Source organism: Lagenorhynchus albirostris, chromosome 21 (genome assembly GCF_949774975.1).
Source record: "Lagenorhynchus albirostris chromosome 21, mLagAlb1.1, whole genome shotgun sequence".
In the NCBI taxonomy this organism is placed as follows: domain Eukaryota; kingdom Metazoa; phylum Chordata; class Mammalia; order Artiodactyla; family Delphinidae; genus Lagenorhynchus; species Lagenorhynchus albirostris.
In genome coordinates this window covers 30,416,267-30,443,617 of record NC_083115.1, presented here as the reverse complement: position 1 = coordinate 30,443,617, position 27,351 = coordinate 30,416,267, and the positions used below count along the sequence as shown (strand labels likewise).

Here is a 27,351-nt window from a genome sequence, read left to right as displayed (position 1 = left end):
TATATTGAATGTACTCTATCTTCCAGATCCAGTGTTATACACTTTTGATCAAATAAATGTACACCTATAACATTAAAAATAAGAAACCCATAAATCTGTGTAATATAACATTATTTAAACATATTTCGGATCTCTATGATAGTAAAATGGGATGAGGAAGCTGAGAAAAAGGGGATATGGTGTGGTTTAAAGTAATCAATAACAAAAGGTGATGAACAAAATGAAACACAGGAACAAGGAGAAAAAAAAAAAGATAGCTGCAAATATATTTATGAAGACATAATGGGGGTCTGGACCATGTCATCTCCATCCCGGGGCCCTGAGCTCTCCACAGACGAGATGGCACCTCCCTCCTCCTTTGTTCTTTGCTATATACTTTTTCAGTGAACTGATCTTGCTTTAATACTTCAACTAAGAACACGGGTAGTAACACTCAAGCCATCATCTCCCACCCACTTCCCACCCTATGTGGACTATCTAGTCCACATATCCAAAACTTAATTTATCTCTTCCATTCTACCCGTCTTTCCCACGTCTATAAAGTGAAAATTTCTGGTTTGGGGCCTGGAACTCTTTGCTTTATCCTCCATAGCAAACCTCTCACAATACTTGCTGGCATTAAAATTCTTTAAAAGTACCTATTTTTCTCTCCATTTCCAGTGTCTTGCCCTCAGGACTGGAAACCGTCTCTCGCCCATTACACTACACAAGTTTCACGTCTGTTTCTTCAGTTCCCATCCTAATTATGCTATAATCAATTAAAAAGTCCTTCATCTACTGATTCAGGTAAGACATTAGCCATCTCCAGAACTACTACTGATTCCTACTAGTTGATCCCATCCTACCTGTAAAACTAACTTTTGCTATTTAACAAACTTGGAGACTTTGTTTGGCTCTGCCATTGTTATCATCAATGATTCAAGGTTTGTGGCAATGCTCCTTCTTTCCAAGTAAATAATGTCTATTTGCTCATTTATTTAGCCAATATTCTTTTTTTTTAACATCTTTATTGGAGTATAATTGCTTTACAAACTTGTGTTAGTTTCTGCTGTATAACAAAGTGAATCAGCTATACCCATACATATATCCCCATATCCCCTCCCTCTGGCATCTCCCTCCCACCCTCCCTATCCCACCCTTCTAGGTGGTCACAAAGCACCGAGCTTATCTCCCTGTGCTATGCGGCTGCTTCCGACTAGCCATCCATTTTACATTTGGTGCTGTATATATGCCAATGTTACTCTCTCACTTAGTCCCAGCTTACCCTTCCCCATCCCCATGTCAAGTCCATTCTCTACGTCTACATCTTTATTCCTGTCCTGACCCTAGGTTCATCAGAAGCATTTTTTTTTTTTTAGATTCCATATATATGTGTTAGCATACAGTATTTGTTTTTCTCTTTCTGACTTACTTCACCCTGTATGACAGACTCTAGGTCCATCCACCTCACTACAAATAACTCCATTTTGTTTCTTTTTATGGCCAAGTAATATTCCATTGTATATATGTGCCACATCTTCTTTATCCATTCATCTGTTGATGGACATTTAGGTTACTTCCATGTCCTGGCTATTGTAAATAGAGCTGCAATGAACTTTGTGGTACATGACTCTTTTTTTTTTTTTTTTTTTGTGGTATGCGGGCCTCTCACTGTTGTGGTGTCTCCCGTCGCAGAGCACAGGCTCTGGACGCGCAGGCTCAGCAGCCATGGCTCATGGGCCCAGCCGCTCCGTGGCACGTGGGATCTTCCCGGACTGGGGCACGAACCCGTGTCCCCTGCATCGGCAGGCAGACTCTCAACCACTGCGCCACCAGGGAAGCCCATGACTCTTTTTGATTATGATTTTCTCAGGGTATATGCCCAGTAGTGGGATTGCTGGGTCATATGGTAGTTCTACTTTTAGTTAAGGAACCTCCATACCGTTCTCCATAGTGGCTATATGAATTTACATTCCTACCAACAGTGCAAGAGGGCTTCCTTTTCTCCACACCGTCTCCAGCATCTATGGTTTGTAGATGTTTTGATGACGGCCATTCTGACTGGTGTGAGGTGATACCTCATTGTAGTTTTGATTTGCACTTCTCTAATGATTAGCAATGCTGAGCATCTTTTCATGTATTTGTTGGCAATCTGTATGCCTTCTTTGGAGAAATGTCTATGTAGGTCTTCTGCCCATTATTGGATTGGGTTCTTTGTTTTTTTGATATGGAGCTGCTTGTATATTTTGGAGATTAATCCTTTGTCTGCTATTTCGTTTGCACATATTTTCTCTCATTCTGAGGGTTGCCTTTTCATCTTGTTTATGATTTCCTTTGATGTGCAAAAGCTTTTAAGTTTCCTTGGGTCCCATTTGTTTATTTTTGTTTTTATTTCCATTTCTCTAGGAGGTGAGTCAAAAAGGATCTTGCTGTAGTGTCATAGACTGTTCTACCTATGTTTTCCTCTAAGAGTTTTATAGTGTCTGGCCTTACATTTAGGTCTTTAATCCATTTTGAGTTTATTTTTGGGTATGGTGTTAGGGAGTGTTCTAATTTCATTCTTTTACATGTAGCTGTCCAGTTTTCCCAGCACCACTTATTGAAGAGGCTGTCTTTTCTCCATTGTATATTCTTGCCTCCTTTATCAAACATAAGGTGATGATATGTGCGTGGGTTTATCTCTGGGCTTTCTATCCTGTTCCATTGATCTATATTCCTGTTTTTGTGCCAGTACCATACTGTCTTGATTACTGTAGCTTTGTAGTATAGTCTGAAGTCAGGGAGCCTGATTCCTCCATCTCTATTTTTCTTTCTCAAGATTGCTTTGGCTATTTGGGGTCTTTCGTGTTTCCATGCAAATTGTGAAATTTTTTGTTCTAGTTCTGTGAAAAATGCCACTGGTAGTTTGACAGGGGGTGCATTGAATCAGTAGATTGCTTTCGGTAGTATAGTCATTTTCACAATGCTGATTCTTCCAATCCAAGAACATGGTATATCTCTCCATCTATTTGTATCATCTTTAATTTCTTTCGTCAGTGTCTTATAGATTTCTGCATACAGGTCTTTTGTCTCCTTAGGTAGGTTTATTCCTAGGTATTTTTTTCTTTTTGTTGCAGTGGTAAATGGGAGTGTTTCCTTAATGTCTCTTTCAGATTTTTCATCACTAGCATATAGGAATGCAAGAGATTTCTGTGCATTAATTTTGTATCCTGCTACTCTACCAAATTCATTGATTAGCTCTAATAGTTTGTATGTTATTTGCTGCTTTTCCCTTGCTGCTTTCAATATTTTTTCTTCGTATTTAATTTTTGATAGTTTCATTAATATGTGTCTTGGTGTGTTTCTCTTTGCGTTTATCCTGTATGGTACTCTCTGTGTTTCCTGGACTTGACTGACTATTTCCTTTCCCATGTTAGGGAAGTTTTCGACTGTAATCTCTTCAAATATTTTCTCAGCCCCCTTTTTTTCTCTTCTTCTTCTGGGACCGCTATAATTTGAACGTTGGTGCATTTAGTGTTGTCCCAGAGGTCTCTGAGACTGTCCTGAATTCTTTTCATTATGTTTTCTTTTCTGCTTTCTGGCAGTTATTTCCACCGTTTTATCTTCCAGCTCATTTATCTGTTCTTCTGCCTCAGTTATTCTGCTATTGGTTCCTTCTAGAGTATTTTTCATTTCAGTAAGTGTGTTGTTCATTACTGTTTGTTGGCTCTTTATTTCTTCTAGATCCTCGGTAACTGTTTCTTGTAATTTCTCCAATTTGTTTCCCAGATTTCGGATCATCTTTACTAGCATTACTCTGAACTCTTTTTCAGATAGGTTGCCTATTTCGTCTTCACTTATTTGGTCTTGTAGGTTTTTACCTTGCTCCTTCATCTGTAACATATTTTTCCGTGATTTCACATATTTTTCCGTGGTTTCATCTTTCTTTTTGGTTTGTTTCCTCTTTTTGATAGGTGGTGCTGTATTCCTGTCTTACTGGTTGTTTGGCCTGAGACGTCCAGCATTGGAGTTTGCAGGCAGTTGGACAGATCCAGGTCTTGGTGCTGAGATGAGGACCTCTGGGAGGCTGTACGCCGATTAATATTCCCTGGGGTCTGAGGTTCTCTGTTAGTCCAGTGGTTTGGACTCAGAGCTTCCACCACAGCAGCTTGGTCCCGACCTCTGGCCTGAGAACCAACATCTCACAAGCTTCATGGTGTGGTTAAAAAAAAAAAAGAAAGAAAGAAAAAAAGGAGCAGTACAATATCAAAGAATAAAAAACAAAATAAAATTAGAATGATAAAAAATACATTAAGAGAAATAAAAGTATAATTGAAACAACCGGTTGCTGGGGGTTCCTCCCGTCCCCTTAGGTGTCTGTGGTCTCCCACCAGTGCCTGGTAGGTGCCTTAGTTGTGAGGAGACAGAAATTCCACATCCTCATAGTACGCCGTCTTGACCCCGTCCCCCTATCTCTTTAAAATAAACTTCAAATTACACATTTTCCATGAGATTTTCCCAAACTTTTGTATACCTATAAACTTCTAACATCCCCCAAACTTTTGTAGCACTTTATGTGCTTCATGTCTGTACTGATTATTTTGGCTTGTAATCACATATAGTTCAGCTCCTTTATACTGTTAATATTTCAGCCAGCCTTCCCCAAAGGGACCTATGGCCTCTTACCAGGGTAAGTACACTGTGGAAAAGGAAACTGTCAAAGCTTTGAGGACTACTGGACACTAGTTCTGAACTGACACTAATTCCAGGAGACCCAAAAGCGCCACTGTGCTCTGCCAGTCAGAGTAGGTGCTTGTGGAGGTCAGGTGATCAATGGGATTTTAGTTCAAGTTCATCCCACAGTGGGTCCCTGAGCCCATCCTGTGGTTACTTTCCCAGCTCTGGAATGCAGAATGGGAACAGACTTACTCGGCCACTGGCTGAATCACCACACATGTGCTTAGTAAGTAGTCGGTTATTTCACCAAGAAGACTGCAATTTTGTAAAGAGAGCTTGCTAATGTTTTATAATATTATTTCAAAAGCAAGAACTTTGGAAAATACTTGCATTTTTCCAATTATTGACAAAACTATACCTCCTGGTAATCACTTTACAAATGAGATAAAAGTCAAAGCCTGGATATTAACATCAAAGTTAGAGATTTTCTACTGAATTCAGAAGAGGCTCGTAAGTCATCTTCAGCTCATTCTGGTTTTTGGATGATATTATTTACTATTTCCTTCCAAATGTTCAAATACTTGTGAGTTATGTTCTGTTCTTAATAGCCTGATAGCTATTCAACTATGTTCTCTTATTAATAGTTTTTATTAGAGAATTAGGGCAAACAGTAAGCTTTAAATTAGATTTCTCACCATATGTCGACATGTTGAGCATTTTCCTTCTGACAGTGAGGACAGAAATATGTCATTCTCTTATTCTCCCCTAAGCGACACACAGTTATTTTGCAGTAGCACTGACCACAATTAGGACGCTTGTAAACCTTATAGTGGTTAGAGACAGCAGATCCTGCTTTGTGGCACTAAAAACAAACAAACAAACATTACAATGTTATCTACAAAATAGTATTGAAAGATATATTCTTGAAAGTCATTTCTAAAAATAATTTGTTAAAAATGTACGTATGTTTATACATATGTCCTCATAATCTTTTCTTTCATTTGAGAAAAAGGTATTGACAAGATTCAGCAACATTTGTCAAATAAGATTTGTGTGAAATAATTAAGTCATTATTGTATAACTTATTAGTATTCAAAATTGTTCTTTGCATGGCTTTACCCTCCTATCTAAATGGAATATAAAAGTTCTATAATTTAAAATGTCTTTCATGCCTTTAAGGTTTTTATAATTAAACATAATTATGTGGTTATAAGAAAAAGACTAGATTAGCTTTAAATCTGATTATTTTTAGAACACCAAAGCTGCTCACTTTGTTTCAACAGTCAAAAAATTTATTCCTAGGGAGAAACACTTAACAAGATCATCTTCTTTGTTGACCTGAAAAGGGACAGTTTTTTTGTTTTTAATCTTACAGACTCACTGAAAAAGAAAAATTTAAATGCCATCTTAGCAGCGAACATGTTCTGTTTTGGCATAAGTTCTGATACTCTCTGTCACAGTTTTATTCTACTCACATACAGTTAAAGCTCCTACAAAGAGAATGTTAGGGATTTACATCAGCAGTGTGAAAATTTAAAAGCCCAGAAGTATGGTGGATCATATTAGAAGCTGAAAATTACAGGAACAACTCATATTAATTTAAGCAAAGTACTGAAATGCCCATCTTAATCTGAGCAGAAAATGGGTAGGTATCTGTAATCATCTTTCCCTAGAAGAATAAGTGAGCGTATATAATATTAAAATAGCCATCGATACTCAGGACAGGTATGTAAAGCAAGAGGCTCATTAACACTTCAGGCCAATTAATGAAGAAGCCTACAATACCTGACTTTCTAACAGTAGTAAAAACAAACATTTAGAATACAGGAAATGGACTGTAGAGAAAAAAAGACATATTTATGATACTTCGTTTAAAGGCAAAATGTGTTTACTTAACTCTATATATGCATATATATGTATATATACAACTTTCAAAATTTACAGTTTAGTGAGGACTTATTCTCAAAACAGTCTCTGTGGTAGATAGAGAAGTATTATTATCCCGTTTTACAGATAAAGAAACTAAATCTAAATTAAGTTACCTAAATAACATTAACCACACTGATAGGTAAGTGGCAAAATCTGATTGAACTGAAGTCTATATTTATCCCAAAGTATTGAATCTCTCTCTAGGCTACCTATATGTTACTTTTATATATCCAAAATTAGAACAAGAGTCTAAGTAAGTAAAATGCTAACATAGCTGTCCCCCAACTTAGTGTAAAGATAATTTAATATAATTAGAGTTAGACAAGTTTGGACTGACCTGTGACCTAATTTCAAGGTGTTAATTATGCCCATAACATGTCACTCTCCCCTATTGCACCTCTATGCTCTTACCACTAGATGGCTACATACAGCCTTGACATTTCTGGTGCAAAGGGAAATAACTGACATTTTACATAGTTGAAAATTTTTTGCTCTTACCCTGTAAAAAAGAAGGCTGAAATCACGTATCATTTTCACAAGGTGATGTGTCTGTTCATCTGTTAACTGACAAACCTTAAAATAGAAAAACTCAGGAGAGTTTCATAATTTGTTCATTATTGTAGAAAAACAATACCACTTGCCAGTTCTACCTAAGAGAACTTGAAATAGATTTGAAATATATGCATCTCTTCTAAAACTCATATATCTATTCAGTGTTATTAACAGTGTATATTTTTAAGTGATGGTACTACAGATAAAAAATACCATCCATTCTCGAACTTATTTACAAAACAGAAATAGACCCACAGACATAGAAAACAACTTATGGTTACCAAAGGGGCTAGCCGGGGGTGGGGTGGGAGATAAATTAGGACTTTGGGATTAATGGATACACACGACTACATAGAAAATAGATAAACAACAAGGACCTAACTGTATAGCATGGGGAACTATACTCAGTATCTTTATTTTTTTTTAAGATTTATATTTTTTTGTTGTGGACCATTTTTATAGTCTTCATTGAATTTTTTACAATATTGCTTCTGTTTGATGTTTTGGTTTTTTTGGCCACGAGGCATGTGGGATCTTAGCTCCCTGACCAGGGATCGAACCCGCACCCCCTGCATTGGAAGGCAAAGTCTTAACCACTGGACCGCCAGGGAAGTCCCCTCAGTATCTTTTAATAACCTATAATGGAAAAGATTCGGAAAAAGAATACATATATGTATATAACTGAATCACTCTGCTGTACAGTTGAAACTAACACAACACTGCCAATTAACTATACCTCAATTTTAGAAAAATTCAAAAAAGAAAAATACCATCTTATAAACTTTAATTCTAAATTCAAATATTTATTGAATACCTATTCTGTACTGGACATCTTCAAAGTCCCAGCATTGCCTATCAGCCACCTTGAAAAGTCTTGCAGGAGAAAAAAGGAAGGAAAAAAAAAAAAAGACCAGAAAGAAGGGACAAACAGGTACAGGAGTAGATGTTCTCCAAGGTCACTATCAAGCTTTAAAAAGATATGAATTTATAGACATGCTTTAATATTAAAGTACATGTTAACACATGGAAGAACGCAGAAACAGACCTTGCTGAAGAATTTTTTTGTGACACAGCCTAGCATAAACCTCAGGGTCACCCTTTGCAGAATTCATTATCATTTGGCACATGTAGTTTCAATAGTAATTCCAGAAGAAATTCTAAAGACTCACCTTTGTTGTGTGTATATGAATACATATGTATATCTTTATACAACAGAAACAAATTTATCAGTGCCTATAAAATCTAAAATCATCTAATCAACATAATCCTTCTAAAAGTATTTTTTCATTTATTTAAAGTTTAAAACATATGTACTTCTCAAATTCATTTATTTCTTACCACATCTTACGTACTACGTTCAGTCACATCTTAAAAGGCTAGATTATACTTTTTCAATCATTGTGCGTGTGCTTTTAGGGGGCTAATTGCTAAGCTTCAGAAAGATTAATTTTTAACCCCCTCACGCATTACGGCCGGCTGGACGTACTGATAAAAAGTAAATTGTCAGTTTATCAAAGATAACAACAATGTTCTGGTTAACAACACTCTGGGTACTTTTTTCAAAAACATTTTCCATAGAGTTCTAGATGATTTTAAAAAGCTCATAAGCTCATTAGTGTTAAAATTCTGTTTCATTATTCCCACATTACAGAAATTTGACAAGCAGGTTCCAAGTGTCAAAAAACAGAACCAAATCTACAACAATTATTAACTGGTTTCTTTGAAAACTTATTTCCTACTGATCTGAATTTTATAAAAACTCTCTGGGAAGCAATTACACAAAATAAACAGGTACCTTTGGAATCACGTAAAAGATGGTTTAGTTAATAGAGACTATTTGGGTCTGGATAAAAGCCCTAATGTAGCTTTCTTCCCTGGAAACTAAAATATATGTATCCTTCCACCTGGTTTTGAGTTCTAACCGCTCTGACCTTCTTACAACTTGGTCCTATTAATCACCGTTCCTTTTTTTTTTTTTTTTTTTTTACAATTTTAACCTCTCCCTCTCGGCCAGTTTTTTTTTTTTTCCTAACATATAAATAAGTTCATGTCACTCCAGTTGAAGAACAAGAAAAAAAAAACCCTAAAAATCCAGTTCTCGTCCCAACTTCTCCATCCAGCAGTCTAATATTTTCCCTTTGTTCCAATCTAAGCTATTTTAACAATCACTCTAAGTTTTGTTTCCATTTCCTCACCAATCACTTATTCCTTATTCTCTGCTACCTGACTTCCATTCTTACCATTCCACCAAAACAGCATTTTCTAATGTCATGAACAGGTACAAACAGGAATATATGACTGTGTGTAGAGTGTGAATTTAATATGCCAGATAGTAAAAGAAAGTTGTGAGCTTCGCTCTTTCATACATTCAACAAATATTTCTTTAATGCCTTCCAAATGCCAGGCACTGTATTCTAGATACTTGGATACATCAACGAACCAAACAAACACCTTCCTCCTAAGGGACTGTGTTCTAGCAGAAGTCAGATCCTAAACAATGTATATAACAAGTAAGTATCAGGTGATCAGTGGTGTGGAGAAAAATAAAAAGCAAGCAAGTTATGGAAGCCTGGGAGGAAGAAGTGGGTGGCAGGGATGCACACAGCAATTTTTAAAAGAGAGGCCAGGGTTGGCCTCACGGAGAAGCTGGCGTGAGCGAAGACCCCGGAAGTCTGTCTGGGGAGAATGTGTTACTGCCATGCCGATTTAAGTGTTCCACGTTGGTCCCTTCACAGTATTTAAAAAGACAGAAATCATTTAAAAACTACTTAACACCTACTTTAACAGCGGGATGGAGACCACTGTCAAAGAGAGCTTCATTTTTGATGATGTTTCCCACGCCGGGTAACACTTTCTGATCCATTAACACGTCACATAGCATCCGTCCTCTCTGCTTTTTCACTTCACTTTCTGCTCTTGAGAAACTAAAGTTAGGTGAACATATATCTAATTCTTCCATCATTCTTATTCGCTGTTGGCTTTCTGCTGAGTTTCTATAGAAAGGAATAGAAAACACATTAATCATGTGCCTGGTTACAATTCACAAAGTGTCATTTAAAATGATCTTTGATATAAACACTTTATGTTAACCAGCTTATAAGAGTTACATAGCCAAACAATGACGACCCTAACAAAACATGTTATTTGAAGAATCTTTTAAAATGACGTTTTATCAGTTATAAACTACTTTTAAAATTTTTGTTTATTTATTTATTTTCACATGTGACATTCCCAAACCCAACTGCAGAGCCAACTTTGCAGTTTTGCAGCTGAAGCAATTTTTAATTCAATCTTTTACCTGATTTCTACTGATGAGTCAAAGAAACAAATCAGATCTTTGGTGAGCTGTACTTCAAAAACAGGAGAAAGTCCATTTTTATTTTTAGACTTAACTGGATTAATCACGAGGAAGCCTTTCATTCCAAAATGAATCCTAGAACAAAAGCAAACCCATCTTTGAGCGGCAGTAAGTATATCATGCATGAAATTTTTGTTCCTTCACTTTTTGGAATATAAGCAAACAAATGTTAGTCACAATAGACACTTCAAGGGCACAAAGTGATAGCTAATATCGTATTTTTGTTAATGGCTTTGTATCCTTATAAAACTAGATATGGCAATCATTTTTTCAACTCACAAAGAAAATAAGTTCCTAGAGAAATAATAAGGCCCTGACAGTAAGCCCAAGAAAACACACCCCTGTTCTCTTTTCTTGTCAGATGAGGTACCTTTTATTCACACCACAGTCTACTGTCTCTCAGCTTTTTCTCTGATTCAAAGGCTTGGGGTGAGATAAGGCTAAATTTAAATTGCCTATAGTTGGTGTTTTTATGAATTCTACAAAGCCACCAACATTCACATTCCTTACTTCTAGCTACAGTAGATTGGAAATGTTTACCTATTCCAAAATGAGATCTATGGTTTAAGACACTTACTCTTTTCTACCCCCCTGCTTTGGGATAACACAGTGAAACAAATTTTTGCAAAATCTTTCATATTAAAAGAAAAGAGAACAAGTCAAAATGCTATTGTCGTCAATTCTTTTAGTTTCCTTCTACCTTTGTATGTATTGGGAAGAGGGGATTTGTAAATATTTACGGTTAACTTGAAAGCCACAGTGCAGTGATGAAAAATTCATAGCCTTTCAGTTTTTACAGGATTGATTAGTACGTCCAGTTTTAAAAAAAAGAAAAAAAGAAAGTGGTTTTACAAGACTTCTGATGATGAAGATCAGAAATGACTCTCAAGATGAAATAGTTTTCTGCCTTTCAAACCCTTCTCCTTATAGCTTTGTTGAGTTAATAAATATGGCTCTTTGGGCAGCAAATGTTACTGCTCTGTGCTTCTAATTCCAAAGCACCATGTTACAGTATTGTACAAGGTTAACCAGTCTAACTTTAAAGATGTGGGTTTTAAACGCTGTGCGCCCTACTGTCAATCATAAGTGCATTTTACATGCCCCACAGTTCTTGACAGGAAACATGTGTGCCTGTAAGTACTCCATAACTTGGCCTACGGAGGTTCAACGCCAGTGAAAGGTGTACAACTGTCATGACCAGAAGCCATCATACCTAAAATCTTTTCAGCTGCATGGCTCCTAAAGTGGATTCTAAATCACTTTCTATAATGAAACTGCATCTACATATAAAATCTCAAAGGTTAAGACCCAGTTCAAATGCAGGAGTAGCCCCAGTAAGAACCCCAAATCAAAGAAGTATGCCTTTTTTGGTCTTATAAATCTATTCAGGGGGAAAAGTGCATCAAAATAACTATTTTTATAATAAATTTTATTTTTATGAATTTTTATGAAATAGAAAAATGTTATGATGACTGAGCCCCAATAAACCAATGAATTTTGTGTTTATTATTAAGTACCCTTTATCTTAAACTAAGAAAAACATATCAGTACCATCAAAATTTTCAAGGCACAGTAAATACCTGTACTGTTATATTTCTATCTCTTGATCCTCTCAAGCTCCACCCACTCCCAATCCAACTGGCTACCTGAGACCATTCACTCTGCATAACATGACGGCCTGCCCACCGCGGGCTTTAGGCCCAGCCGGGAGTGGCCTCTGTCCTTTCCTCTGATCCCATGCCTTTTACACAGCTGATTCAGGAATGGAAACCTGGATCAAGCTGGATTCATCAGCATTTTCCTGAGGAATTTATCTGGGACACAGAGAGATCAGCTTCTTGTTAGGATTGGGAGATCTATCATGGGAGCTGTCTAGGGTAATGTGTCCTGACATGGGCACCAGAAAAGCCAAGAGAGGCCTGTCTGCAGAGACACAGACGACAGGAGATTTCAGCGGGGAACAGAATCAGGAAATGCAGAGTCCTCATAGCGTTTAGTCTTCGCTTCCAGTTCTACCTGAAGCCTGACTGCATTATCTTCCGGTATCAAAAGACACCCATATTCTTATAATAAATAATTACTAAGCTTGTTTAAGTTGGGCTTCTGTCGCTTGCAACCAAAACTCTAATATAAAAATTATGTTCAAACTAAAAATTGAAGTGATAGTAAGAAAATTCCTCTAGTTAGAAATAACTGCCTAAAACAAATCAATAAATAAGACCCAATACTATTTTAACCACCAGCCACATTCTTCCTGTTATCACTAGCAGAATAATCTGAACCTCCTTAACCAAACATAAATAGCATCAACGACAGTACTGTCACAGGTTCAGATTAATGACAACTACACATGCAGATGAGGCAACTGCTTATGAAGATTATCAAGTGGTCAAAATCGTCATATGGATACTAGCGTGTAAAACAGTTGAATATAAAGATTGTAAAACTTATGCTGGGAATTCAAAGAAAGAGGTTATAAAAAGAAAGATATGGTCTTAACCATGTTGAAAAGGAAAAAGGGAGTTCTGCTTCTACTTAGGATATAGAAGCTAAAAGTGAATATGGATCCTACCCTAATAAGGAGAGAAAAATCACAGTATTTACAAAATCCTAAATTTTCTTGAGCAGGCAGCCGGGTGAAATAAATTCCGAAGAGTGACAAGCCCCTCTGTGGAAAGACAGACACACAAGTTATTCCATCTGGGAAAGAGTACGGGAGAAAGAGACGGCTACTGTAGAAATGGATAAGAAGAAAACAGCTAATATTTTCAACAAACTTTTAAATAGTGTGGCTAGTGTGACGGTTTAGAATCTCTGGAGCCCCAGACACAAGGAGAGTGTGCCCTCACTTGTAAGCTCTTTCCCACAGGCATCCACAAGTTAGCTGCCCACCAGTAAGATGTGAGTCATGGCAGGGGACCTGAAAGAGCCACCCTTGGTGACGTGGGACCTGCCTGCATGAAACCCTGTATGCTTGCTTCTTGAACATGCCTCTTACATGAAGCAGAGGTCTTAGAAAGTTTTAAGATGCTCTAGCCAATAGAGAGGTACAAACAAAAAGCTGAGTAGTAACAGGAGTAACAGGAAACTACCTGCAGGCAGAGGAAGTCTTGTGCAGGTAACAAGGATAAGCAAGCAGTCTGCCACTGGGGAGGGAAGGAAACCCTTCTGCCTCCAGGCCCAGGCCAAGTGCACTGCTGTTCAGAACGAGCCCAAGCAAAAGCCATCTGCCTCTAGGCATGAGGCAGGGAATCAACCTTGGTGCAGACTCCTGCAGTGATACTCCAGGCACCAGTCCCATGGGAGAGAGTGAGGAAACTCTCTGACCTAAGGCCACCCACACAGCGAAGGAAGCACGGCTGCCTTAGGGAGGAGAGGGGCAGCAGCTCTGAGAAAACTGCAGCCCTGAGGCCCTCATGCTCAGGGCCAGCCCAAAATTAAAGCTGGTCTGGAAGAAACAAGAACCTCTGTTTCCCCATCACGAACCTCTCACTGAGTAACAGGCAACAGCAGTCTGCCACCGGAGGGCTGGGGGACCTGAGTGTGGAGAGACTCCCTTGGGACAGGAATATGCAGGGTAGGTAGTCAGTAGGTAGCTGACTAAAACAATGATGATACATCCATAGAGTAGAACACTTTGTGCACATTAAAAATAATAATGTACATTTTGACGTTGACCAATGCAATACACATGTTATGTAAAAGGGAAAAATATAAATTAAAATTCCTGTTTATATAAAAATCATAACATGCAATATCATATAATTCATGCATATGTAATATAAACTATATATGGTATATATACAATTTATATTTTATCTATGATATTTACAAAAACTGTTGAGTGTTTTCTTTTTAACAGTAGTAATTATGGGTGGTATTTACTTTTTCCTTTAGATATTTTGGAACTATCTTAAGGTTTTACAATTGGCTTATATATTACTTTAAAATATGGGAAAAACTGCAATAAAATGATGTGTACTGTGAAAAGAAGCAAGACAAGGAAAGTGGCAGAACTAGTGACCCTGTAGGCTGTCGGGTGCAGAAGGGAACGTAAATGACTGCGGTAAGGATTTCCATATTTTCTCCAGTTACGCATGAAAGCATTATGGTAATTGAAATACAAGATAAAAGCTACTATTTAAGAAATTAAAAATATGTATTTTTCCACCTGTAGATTACTTTAATGGTCAGTTTTCTTACATTGCAAATGACAGAGACCCAACTCAAAAAGCTTAGGCATTAAGGGATATTTGGTCGCTTATGGAGTCTTAGGAAGGCTGAAGAATCACACTGCAGGAAAGGCAAGAATGTGGCTGGATCTTAGCAACAGAGGGAATTGGGGGCTAAAATGCCTCTGGGATTCTCTCTGCTTTATGGAGGCTGGCTGTATTTTCCATCACCTTGTCTTTCTGGACAAGCCAATGGCCACCTACAAGTCTTAAGGCCTCACAGCCCCAGCTTTCCTCCATCACCGAGAGCCTAATCTGCCTCGGCTCCAGCTGAGAAAGTTCACAGAAGAACTTGGGCTGACCCAACCGACTACGTGGGAGAGAAAGTTAAGTAAGATTATGCTAAATTCAACTTGAATTCTTTGGTTATTGTGACCAGATGATCAGTTTCCAGAGGAAATGCTGTCCCCAAAAGATAAGTGGACATGTTGGACAAACAGTAGGTATTCACTACTCTGAAGTATAAAATTTCATTTGGAGTCCTTATCACACTCCAACTTTTCCTAACATGTTATGTGACAGATTACAAAACTATGTTTAAGCTCTAAAACCCTCTTATAAGTAGCATATGTATCATGGATTCCTTACAAGACCTTTCAGCAAACCAGAAAGAACTGTCACATTATCTCTTGCATTTCTCTTTAGAGGATCATATCACTCAAGCTCCAATAAATTACAAAATTGATTATGTATAATGCTTCACTAAAATGGCAAAGCCTCCAAAATATTTCAGATACAGTTTCTGGTCTCTGAGTATGCATGTAATTGCAAACAATGGGAGTCACATAAACCATAAGTTGGAAACACCAAAGTGTTTTAGAAAAGATATTCATTAAAAAAAAAAAATATATATATATATATATATATATATAAAAGTTCACGATATAAGCTGCGTTCATTTTGACTGAAAATAACAGCTTGTAGGATGGGCATGTCTGGGTGAACAGAGTTACAAATACATGCACACATAGTACCGGCAACACATGCACTCATGGTTAATAGAGATTCTATTTGGTAGTGGGATTGTGAAGGTATAAATTTATTCTTGTTTGTTCATTGTTTCTCAGTTTGCTCTAATGAGTATTTGATACATATTTAACAAAAAATTAAACATGACTCTTTTTTTGTTGACAGATGAAGAGCTTCTGTAAAGTGTTCAGAAAGAGTATAGGTATTAATCACACCTAACACCACATCTGCGCTCCTAAAATAAACGTATACCAAATCATTTTTATTGTTTTCTGGCACTATTCTGAGCACTCTGATACATCTTTTAGCAACAGGAACAGTCACTGTCTAATTTGTATCTTTCTGAAGTGTGGATTTTACATGGCAGATCCTCTTCCAGAGGGCTAGGCCTGTATTCTACTTTCATTAACAAACGAATCCCAGGAAGATTCATGGCCTGGCCTATAAGATGTACTAAATCCATGGGCAATTTGAGTTGTGAGAAGCTGCCTATTGAGGGAAAACTGTGATCATTAAGCATGTTTCCTACTATCGGCTTTCTAAAGAGCAGACCAGCCTGGTGGGGAGGAAACAGAGGTCAGAAATGAAGACTACATTTCTATCTCACGCTCACAGACCTGCAGCCTTACACAGGACCCCATTTCTCTGACACTGTCATCCATCCTCCCAAGAAGCACAGGTTAGGAGAGCATTTTCCTAACTTACGTTAAATTGTGAAAGGGAATACAGGTGATTTTAGGTTGTTAACTTCATATTCAAACAGCTGATCTGCCAATGACCTTCAACTGTTACATCACATAGCAGTCAAGGCCATAGGAATCACACTGGTCTCCATCCATGTACTGAGACACATACTCGCCAGGGATGGTACTAGTTACTTAGTTTGAGGAAACAGCTGCCCTTGTTTAGAACTTCATGGAACACTTGCTGACAGCTCTGCACTGAGAAATGATTCCCCCCTTATCAGTCTGGTGGAGAACACTTGGTAAAAACCTCCCTCTCGTGCTATAGAAATAAATCTGCACCTCACAACAGAGAATCAATGACATATCAATGTTTTCAACTATCTTACATGGATCCCATTGTGTCCTACTCTGTTTGGAGCAAAGAATTTTCAATCACATCAATCAATCTATTACCACAATAATGTAGCCTGCAGTAGATCACTGCTGCCTGAACCGGGAGGCGGGTGCTGATGTTATCAATTCCAGGCTGAGAAAAACCATGAAGGGACAACGCTGTCCAGGGACAGCAGCTGCTGACAATGAAGAGACCACGTCAAAGGAAAAGCAATCACATAAAGTCTGAAGTACTCTAAACATGCAATACATGAGATGCAATAAATAACAATCACAGAGTCATATTATCTCTTTGCAACCATTATTCACCTTCACTTAGAAGCATGGGGTCTGGTAACAGAACTTTTAAGCAGGTGAACACTGTGTAATATCTTAAGGAAACATTAATAAAGATTCAAATTTACAGTTTGCAACAGATTAGGCTAAACTCCGAGAAGACAGATTTGACAGACATATTATTCCACAGGCCTTTTTTTGTATGTTTTGCAAAAATTAGATAGGTGATTACATACATTTCGACATTTTTATCATTAAGTCAACCAATGTGTTAGCAATGAATTTCCATAAGCACTGTGAGACAGCAGAGAACCGGTTACTTCTGTGGAAAGTTTTGAAATCTATAAATAAGTTTCCCTTTCCGTACAAGGCTTCAGAGAAAGAAGGAAGAGAGAAAAATGTAAAAATCTAGAGAGACATTCAAACCAAATGAGGAGCTGTCATAAATATAAAGAGAATAATGTCGCTAAATGCAATAAATATTTGGTGGAAATTAGAGGGAAAAGAGCACCCCGGGGAGTTTGAGGAGGGGCAAAACAGAGCTGTCACGCTCTAATATCCCTTGGGAAGCCCTGCCAGACTGTCATCTTCTTTTAAAAGAAATAAATTGACTAACCCTCCAAGGAACGATGACATCACAATTTATTCTTCTTCTGCTTATTGCTTTCCATGATAGAATCTCAACCTCTTGTATTAGAGCTCTCTTAAAAATGGAGTCCTTTCTATGTATTTAAATGTGACATGCAGCAAACTGCAAGAAAAGCCTTCTACACATCTCTAAGCATAGAGAGAGAAGACGTACTGTACAGATTTACCTTACCGTACAGCTTTTGGCCCAAAGTACATAAAGAGCTCCTTCCCCAAAGTTTCCACGCCACTGTAAATGTGCCCATTAAACAGTCTCAAGAAATGCTGGCTGGAATCTTTATTATTATTCAGTGCAGCAGCCTAGGAGAAAATACATACACATATGTAAACACACACAAACTCGAAACAAAAATCATAATTTAATTCTTAAGGTTTTTATAGTACTTCATGCCCAGGTACATCCAATGAGAAGAATCATCTCCAACAAGTCGAGTAACGTAATCAGCTGTTTACATACATTTTGTCAAATTACTAGGCAGTCATTTAAAAAGAGAGAGGCCAGAGCTTCCCTGGTGGCGCAGGGGTTGAGAGTCCGCCTGCCGATGCAGGGGACGCGGGTTCGAGCCCCGGTCCGAGAAGATCCCACATGCCGCGGAGCGGCTGGGCCCGTGAGCCATGGCCGCTGAGCCTGCGCGTCCAGAGCCTGTGCTCCGCAATGGGAGAGGCCCCAACAGTGAGAGGCCCGCGTACGGCAAAAATAAATAAATAAACAAACAAACAAATAAATAAAAGAGAGAGGCCAAATAAAATTAAGTGGAAAAAAGTCATTCGCACACAATCAAAATGAACTTCTTCCAGGACCATATCGCTCTGTGCATATGAAAAGCACAGAAAAATGATGTGAATGTTTTAAAGCTAAAAACTAGGGCATAGAGTCTTTCATTTCCAACGTGCAGCCAACGTCCTCGGAAGAGCATTCAGATACAAACAGCTAAAAATGGCGGATAAAATATGGAAACAGGACATTTTGACTTGTAAGCCAGTAAGGAAGAATAAGAGGTCAAAAACCAAGTAAAGGTCTTCCCTGGTGGCGCAGTGGTTGAGAGTCCGCCTGCCAATGCGGGGGACACGGGTTCGTACCCCGGTCCGGGGGGATCCCACATGCCGCGGAGCGGCTGGACCCGTGAGCCATGGCCGCTGAGCCTGCGCTCTGCAACGGGAAAGGCCACAACAGTGAGAAGCCCGCGTACCGCAAAAAAATAAAAAAAATTAAAAACAAACAAACAAAAAAAACAAGTAAAAGTGAGAGAGAACCCCAAAGGTAAGAAGCCAGCTTCTATCAGAAAGGCATTTTACCAGACATAAGGAATGAGCGCTTCAATTTCATGGTCTTGTGGGATACGGGGTATCAGAGATAAAGCCTGGGGTCCCCCCGAGGAGGGGGATCTGATTTGAGGTCTGCTCCTCTCTCCCTCCCCAACTGCAATGTTCAGAATAAAGGAAAAAGAAACCCACTACTCCTTCCCCCATCAGCAAGCAAAACCAAACAACATAGCGTCAGAATTACAACGTATGAACTGAACATTATCAAGAAGATCAAGGAAATTATAAACATAAAATCTCAGTTCTTCTGTGGGTGAAGGAAAGGAATGGGCTGAGTTTAGATATCCCTTGAGAAGCCCTGCCAACGTATCATTTTTTTTAAAAGAAATCAATTGACTAGCCTTCCAAGTAACAATGACATAGAAAATGATGACATAGATAATGCTCTTTTTCTTAAGCTGGGCAGTATATATACTGGTATGATAAACCGATAAAACAGTTTTAGATACTGTCTGTGAGCAAATCACAACTTTCCCTCCACTTATGTTAGGATGTTACCATTCAGTGATTCTCAGACTTTTGGTTTACAGACATGTCATCCTATATATTTAAGATGATATGTTCATTCTATTCTTTATTTGACTAAATTGGTCCTTGTTAAAAAAAAAAAGACACAACTGTAGTATTTAGCTCAAAGGGATAAAGGGATAAGAGATGTTAAAAAGAAGAAAAAAAGATTGCAAATTGCTAGGGACTAAATTGTGTCCCCTCCAACACTCTTTACGTTGAAATTCTTACCCCCATTGTGACGGTATTTGAAAATAGGGCCTTTAAGAGGTAATTAAGGTTTAATCGGGTCATAAGGGTGGGACGCTGATCCAATAGGATTAGTATCTTTATAAGAAGAGACACCAGAGGACACACTGTCTTCCTCCTGTATACTCAGAGGAAAGGCCATGTGAAAAGAAAGTGGTATCAGCAAACCAGGAAGAGAGCTTCACCAGAAACAACTGGCTGGAACCCTGGTCTTAAACTTCTAGCCTCCAGAACTGTAAGGAAATTAATTTCTGTTGTCTAAGCCACCCAGTCTGTGGTATTTTGTTATAGCAGCCCAAGCAGATGAACAGACACTATTCTTCCACTAAATCCATTCACAGTTGTAATGGCTACAGCCAATGCCAAACTTTCCCAAACTGCCTGAAGTTCAGAGAACTGGCTTTACATCTCTCCTTTGCAAAATAAGAACTGCGGAATCAATCACAGACTTAGAGCGACCAATGATGAACGAATGCACAGGAGTAATTAATAGTGACAGCCTTGCAGTTCTGTACAAACCAAAAAACAAACAAACAAAAACCCCCAAAAACCCATGGGAGATTCTAGCATCAGGAACTATGGACACATGTCACCATGTCCTCAGAACATCTGCCTCTGATTCTTCTTCTCTTTCTTGGATGAACTCTAGTGCCAATTCACTGGACCACCAGGGAAGTCCCAGAATTCGTTATTTAATACTCGATGAGGTGCTTGGGTTTAAAATGACATGTTAGTATAACCTCTTCCTTGCTCACATGTATTGTGTGTCCCTCTCTCTGGTACTGGAATTTCCCCACTGGAAAGAGGAATCATCTTGAGGTGTTCAAAGTGCCAAACGCAGCACAGTGTTTTCACCAACCACTATGATGGGACTTAACAAACTAAATGATGATCTGTCTGTGACTTGTGTTTCTCCCTTATTTGTCCACAAGCTCCTGGGGAAAAGTAACTCTGGTGTTTAATATCCCTGGGAGCCTCACACAATGCCTGGAATTCAGGAAACATCTGTGGGATTAATCAGATCCCTCCTTCTTCCCCTCTTAAAACTGAGTGTGGCTTTAAAACACAGGGTTGCTGTCTTCCCCACCCATCATCCCCATCTTGCTTTACCTTTCCCAAGGTTTCTTGGCAAAAACTTCTACTCTACCACCTGTTTTATCTCCTTTGAAAATTATTAACACCCCAGTCTCTTATTTTCTAATTATCTTCAATGGAGTGAGGCTTAAATATAGGAGGACCAAATTCTCATGACTACCAAAAGCTAGATGGATGTAAAATACTATATTTACCAGAGTTTCCCATAAAGTAAAAAGAACTTTATGGGAAGGTTTAGGAAGAGATTAATGTATTTTCAGCGGCCAGTCCCAGCCTGTCCCGGTTTTTATTTAAGATGCTTGCTTAGCATTTAAATGGCTGCTTTGAAAACATCTATTCCAATACCTTATTTGGGTTTTGAGGTGATACAAAAAGATCTTTTTATCCAGTTGTCTATCACGTGAGCACCTGACCAAATCCTCTGATTCCCAGTACACTATCATTTCTAAAATAATCAGCTTTAGATAATATACTCAGGGCAAAATAAAAAATTCAACTTATAATCGCCCATCTCAAGCACCTGCATATATTTTTAACTGTTTTTTAAAAACTCCATTTAGGGGAAATTCTGGTGTACCAGTGATGGTTTGTTCTATTTATTTTGAGAGCGCCTGTGTACAAACTGGGAAAGGCTTCTGCAATAAACCAAAGATTTACAAGATATTCACTTGCCCTACTGTGGAATCTGGGGTTATCACCTCTTTGTATAAGCTTCAGCTGTCCAGACAAATTCAAAAATTAATTTCCACAAGCCTATTATTTTTGCTGTAACTATACACAATGGCCCAATATATACGTGGCTTTCTCATCTGGGCCCTTATAATCCTATTACAGTATTATTTGAACATTTCATTCTTTTTTTTTTTCCCCTGAAATAGAGAGGAAAATCTCCTTTGCCACAATTTTAAGTATGATTGAGAAGGGTTCACGTTCCCATTTTCAAGTAGCTTAATAATATGAAATCGTCAAAACAACATATATCTTTGGAGACAGCACATGATTTATTGTGCTGATTACCATTTATCCTGCCTATCCATGGGTGAACAAGGAAGATGAACTTTTCAGAACAGAATAAGACTTTTCCATAGATAAATGTTTCAGCTCTAGTGCGGTTACATATTTTCCCCAGAGAGGAAGAAAATAATACCATATTTACATTCATAGTCTGTCCTCCTTTTTGTCTCCCACATGCTTTACTTTCCTAATACAAGGACACTTTCAGTAATCAGAAGTCACTTCTCTACCAATTTAGACCACCAAAGAACCTACTTTTAAAATGGTCTCTAAGCCCCCAAATAGAGGTCTTTAGGTCCTTTCATCAAAATATATTCTACAATTTTGTAAGAGGAGAGGCTATAAGCGCTTACTCAGAGGCTAAATGCTTTATACACAATATGAGGGCACCAAAAGATTACACCCCTTCATAAGGCAATAGGTCATGCCTCTGATAAATGGGTCTGGTGAGAAAGCGCTGATGTGGGAGAAAAAGGAACAAACAATTACCAGGACGTTTACTTTACACCGCTAGGCACTAAGCTAAGAGTTTTATATGTCCTCTAATCTAATCCTGACCAAATAAGCAAAGATGTAAGTTATAAGCACCTCCAGCTGAGGAAGTAACAAAGGAGCTGGAATTCAAAATCAAGATAATCATATGTCCTTTTCTCTACATCACCCCCAATACTTCGTTGTTTGGTGAAAGCTCCAGTGGCCATGGAAAGTCATCTCCCTGAGTTTCCTCATCCGTATGTTATCTGTTCTCTGTTGACCCTTGTTCCACGGCTCTATATAATGCTGAGTGCTGGTAATAACGATCCTGAGTCATTAAGGTGAAACCATTATCGGTATCCACTGAAGAAGGTGAGCAAGTACTATGATGCAATGTTAAAACCCCTTTTTGGATGTAAACAAGTAAGCTTCATTTGGCTGGAAAACGAATCTCTGTGGATTAGCTCCTTCCTTTACATACTGGCAATAAAAATGAGCTATGATTCTCTCCCCCCACTATGAAGAAGGGAAAGGAGGGAGGAAAACGTTTACTATGTGGCTTCATGATTTTCTTGTAATAGGAATTTCCATTTAACATACATAACAAAACACATACTCATAAAGAAAGATTCTGAACTGCTTTTAGTTTTAAATCCTTCATCAAAACTACTTTGGCACTATTCAGAACTTTGCTCTCTCCATCCAGTCAAATGTTTATGAGACGCCTACTCTGCTCCCGGCACAGTGAAGGGCAGATCAAGAAGGGTAGGAAGAGGGCTTCCCTGGTGGCGCAGTGGTTGAGAGTCCGCCACGGGTTCGTGCCCCGGTCCGGGAAGATCCCACATGCCCCGGAGCGGCTGGGCCCGTGAGCCATAGGCGCTGAGCCTGCGCGTCCGGAGCCTGTGCTCCGCAACGGGAGAGGCCACAACAGTGAGAGGCCCGCGTACCACAAAAAAAAAAAAAGAAGGGTAGGAAGAGCTAGCTACAGGTATCGAACCTTAAGGAGTGACGGAGTAGCCAGAGGATCATGTTTCAAATGAAATGAATACAAGTAAACTGTTTCCTATCCTGTTTTGTGAAAGGAGATCGAAAACTTATGCAGATTACATACCAATTTCACTACAATACTGTATCCACCCAACAATTAAAATCGGAGGATTGACTCTTCACAGCTCATTAACCAGACATGTTCATTTATATTCCAATGTTGCTTTGTACCATAAGGTTCCAAAGCTCCAACAGAGTTTTATGCAATGTGCTTACAGAGTTGCATAATTTTATGCTGACAAGACAGTGGATCAAAACTCAGAGAAATGATACAGCGCGTGCAGGACTAGCGAATGCCGGGACCTTCTATGGCTGTAGCCTTTCTTCTTCTCAATGAGGATCGCTTGTCACTGGGAGACGTGCCTTAAAACGTGTTCTCTATGGACTTGTCAAACTGCAGCAAAGAGGAAGGCTATATGCCACAGTAACTGGTTCATTATGGCGGTAGCTACGGAGGTGTTTTTTTGGTACAATGATTATCTGGAGTTTAAATCATTTATTTTAAATAGATAATTAATATTTCTTTAACTCTCCTTTGTATTTTTCCTGTTTACTGCAATATAAAGAAGATTGTATGCTGTTATTTTTCAACTGCTGCCTTGTGAAAACTAATGACTTCAAGCCAGTAGCAGACACCTTTAAATAGCTTTAACTCTGGCATAAAGGCCTAGAAAACACGGGATCATTACCTGTTACAGTAATGATCACGCCAGAGATCTGTAACAACCTACCATGTTCTGATGCAATTTACTATGGATCGAACAACCCTCTAAAATGCAAAGAACCCTTCATGTTGATAAAGATTATTATTTTTTTAGATCAAAGGCCCAGAAAGTGAAGCCATGGCAAAATATTTAGAATATTCCCAATAACCACAAAGGGATTATTCATTCCATATTGATTTTCAAAGCCAGTTCCCACAGAACCAGGTTCCTGAGATCCCAATCATAAAGACCTTTTCTAACTTTCAATACCTCTTTATGTCAAGGTATTAAGCATAACAGCTTTATGTTCAAGGCTTTTTACTTAAGGGGTATATAGCTCAGTTAGTAACGCTGCCAAGTGGTATTAATTGCCCAAACATTGACTAAGCATGTGTATTATATTATCAGGCTGCACTGTGAACATGGGAATGGTAGCCGTTAGGATTATCAAATTAGGTAAGAGAGTCAACCAAACTGAACAAGACTAAAAATGGTGGCAGACACAGACAAAAACCTAAGGTCTCACTTCGCTGGTTAATAAGTAATCACCACTATATGCTGAGCAATATGGTGTTCCTGACAATGAATCAGCCATTTTCCTACTGAACCGTTTATATCTGAGGGGATCTATGGTTAGGAGTGTAGGCTTTGGAGTCTGAAAGCAGGGAGGTCAAACCCTGGTTCACCCCTTCCTAGTCATGTGATCTGGGGCAACTTAATTATTTAAACTCACTCTGAGCTTCACATTCCTCCTCTGTAGAAGCAGGTTAATCCTTTATCACTGGTTTATTATTTCTTGTAACAAAATGAAATGCAACAGTTCTTCAAAAGCACTTTATGCCTTGCTACTAAAGAGAATCACAAACTAAAGGGAATGTTCATGCTGTTTGGGCCTAAATACCAATGAGGTGATGTCTAGTTAAAACATTAAGTGGGATTCTCACAGAAGGAAGTTTATCTAACTCATCTTTGTATCCTCGGGAGCAAGCTTAAGACCTAATACAAAATATATTATCGTTGAATGACGTCAGTGATGGTATCTGTAACATGTCATGCCATAGTTACCAAGCCCTACTGCCTTTACTTCCGAAATAGCGACTCTGTTCCCTTCTCTTCATCTCTGCCCCCAGCACCCTCCTCCAAGGTCCAGGCAGGCCTCCCGGGATTCCTACAGTCCTCGTGTAACTGAGGAAGCTGCATCTACCCTGCCTTTCCTCCACTCTTCTTACCTTTGCAAGGTAGAGTGATCTTTTCAAAGTGTCAATGGATCTTATCACCTTTCAAAGACCCCCATTACTCCCTACCCAGGTCTACAAAAATCCCCAGCGTCTGACTCCGACTCACCAATCCCAATCCTGTCTTATTTCAAACCACCTTCCTTCTGTCTCATCCTCTCTTTTCCAGCCACACCAGGTTTCTTTCGATCCCTCATGTATGCGCAGCTCTCTTCCTTTGCTCTTCTTCTGCCTGAAGCGTTCCGCCTGCCAACCTTCAGTTCAGGTCTCCTCACCCTTCATACCTCAGCTTAACTGTTACTTTCTCAGCAAAGCTTTCCGTGAACTTCCTGTAAGTTCTTATGGAACCGTGTATCTCTTCTTTAGAGAAGTTATCAATTTATATTTCTTTCTGTTCTTACTTCATGAATGTCTGTGTATCTACCCAACTAAAGAACAGACTCCACAAGATGGTGTTCATTTTTGTTCCCCCCTGGTTCCTTGAGTATTCAAAATTTTGTTGAATGGGTGATTTTTCTAAACATTAATATTCTTAAGAGACCACTCAAGATCCATCTCTGTGGTACTCTGAAATGATTTTGAGAGAAACGCTACAATAAAAGAATAGGTGCAGAGTACTAAGTGACATATAAAGTCAAAAATAAATAAAATACACTGGCAACTGGAAGGAGATGCAAAACTAACTCTTTTTCCAAGTTTGAAAATTTATTTTCTCAGACTTAGAACCTCATTTCTTTCAAGTTGTAAGCAGATGCTAATTTCATAGCAGGCAACTTTTTCTTCCAGGACCAAAGGCTATGCTGAAGCTTTGCAGGAGAAGTTGAAGTACGGCACAATACTGCATGCATCCATGAAATACAATCATCCATACATCTAAAAGGCTTTTAAGGCACGATGGCTTAATCAGAATAATTTTAGTTCTAAATTCTAAATTCTAATTTAGTTCTAAGTTCTAAATTCTTACCAAATGAATACCACACCATCTGGAATGCATGCCTGAGTGGCAAGAAGCTGTGCTACAATTTCCTCTAAAAAGCAATAAATCCACTTAAGGGAACCAAAATGGGTTTCACTGCCCCTTCACTAGACGGCAATATTAAGTTGAGTGGGAAGGTTGGTGCTAAATCTTCTATGCGAAATTTCAGAATTATATGTTAGTTGTGATACATTTTCAATTGCAGAATATTAGGCAAGCGAGAAGCTAGAATTTTATCCTACAAAGCTTATTGTCTTAAAAATGTGAAGAAAAAACACGTCAGGGGGTGCGGAGATCTGATAACATTAACAGCAGAAAATGCAGCTCTACACAGAAGGAACCACCTTTCGCTGGGCTGTAAAGAAGTTAAGCGACCTGGAATAAAACACCTTCCATCACTCCCCGCCCGGGCCTCTCCACGGCAGCCTTAGCCCAGCAGCCCAGCGGCCCAGCGGCTCTCAACTGGGTGCAATAGCACGGCCTTCTCCCTCCGGTGAAGTCAAGGTCAGCTTTCGGGAACGCGGGGCCCCAGGGAGCCTGAGCCAAAGCAAAGAGATGACTCTTTGGACCCTGGAAACCCGATGGGGTTTTTATTCCACTTCGCCTTGTTGGTCCCCTCGCAAGATATAGGAGCGGCTTACCTGTGAGGAGCCCGCAGCCCCAGAGGCCGAGGGCGGCGAGCCGGGCCCCCCCGGGCTCTGCAGCGCTCGGCCCCGCATGTCCGTCACTGCCTGGCCCGGGCGCACTCGCGCCCGAATCTTCTCTCCATTGAGAGTACAGCCCGGTCCTTCCACCATCTCCCGGGCCGCCCTGTGCCCCACTATGCTGCACGGCCCTGCTGAGAAAACTGCCGCGCAACCTCACGTCTGCGCGAGCGCGTACCGCGGCCCCGAGGAGATTCAAATCTCCCGCGCGCCCGGCCCCGCCCCGGAAGCCCCGCCCCCGTCCGCGGGCAGGGCTCCCGGGCGCAGGCGCAGTGGCTCAGCGCTCCGGGCCCGGACGCGGGATTGCAGGGAACGAAACGTGAGCGCTGGCGCAGCCCATCTGCC

The 27,351-nt window shown here is 39.3% G+C and overlaps 1 protein-coding gene across 1 annotated transcript in view; it reads right to left on the bottom strand.

Annotated features, from left to right (window-relative positions):
• The window catches only part of NEIL3 (nei like DNA glycosylase 3), a 41,563-nt gene extending 14,464 nt beyond the window's left edge, over window positions 1-27,099 (bottom strand). Inside the window, 6 exon segments of the mRNA XM_060136444.1 lie at window positions 5,331-5,497; window positions 7,063-7,137; window positions 9,896-10,109; window positions 10,415-10,549; window positions 17,851-17,978; window positions 26,944-27,099. Of these exon segments, the coding sequence (XP_059992427.1) occupies window positions 5,331-5,497; window positions 7,063-7,137; window positions 9,896-10,109; window positions 10,415-10,549; window positions 17,851-17,978; window positions 26,944-27,099 (875 nt within the window).
• Between the last annotated feature and the right edge of the window lie 252 nt (window positions 27,100-27,351).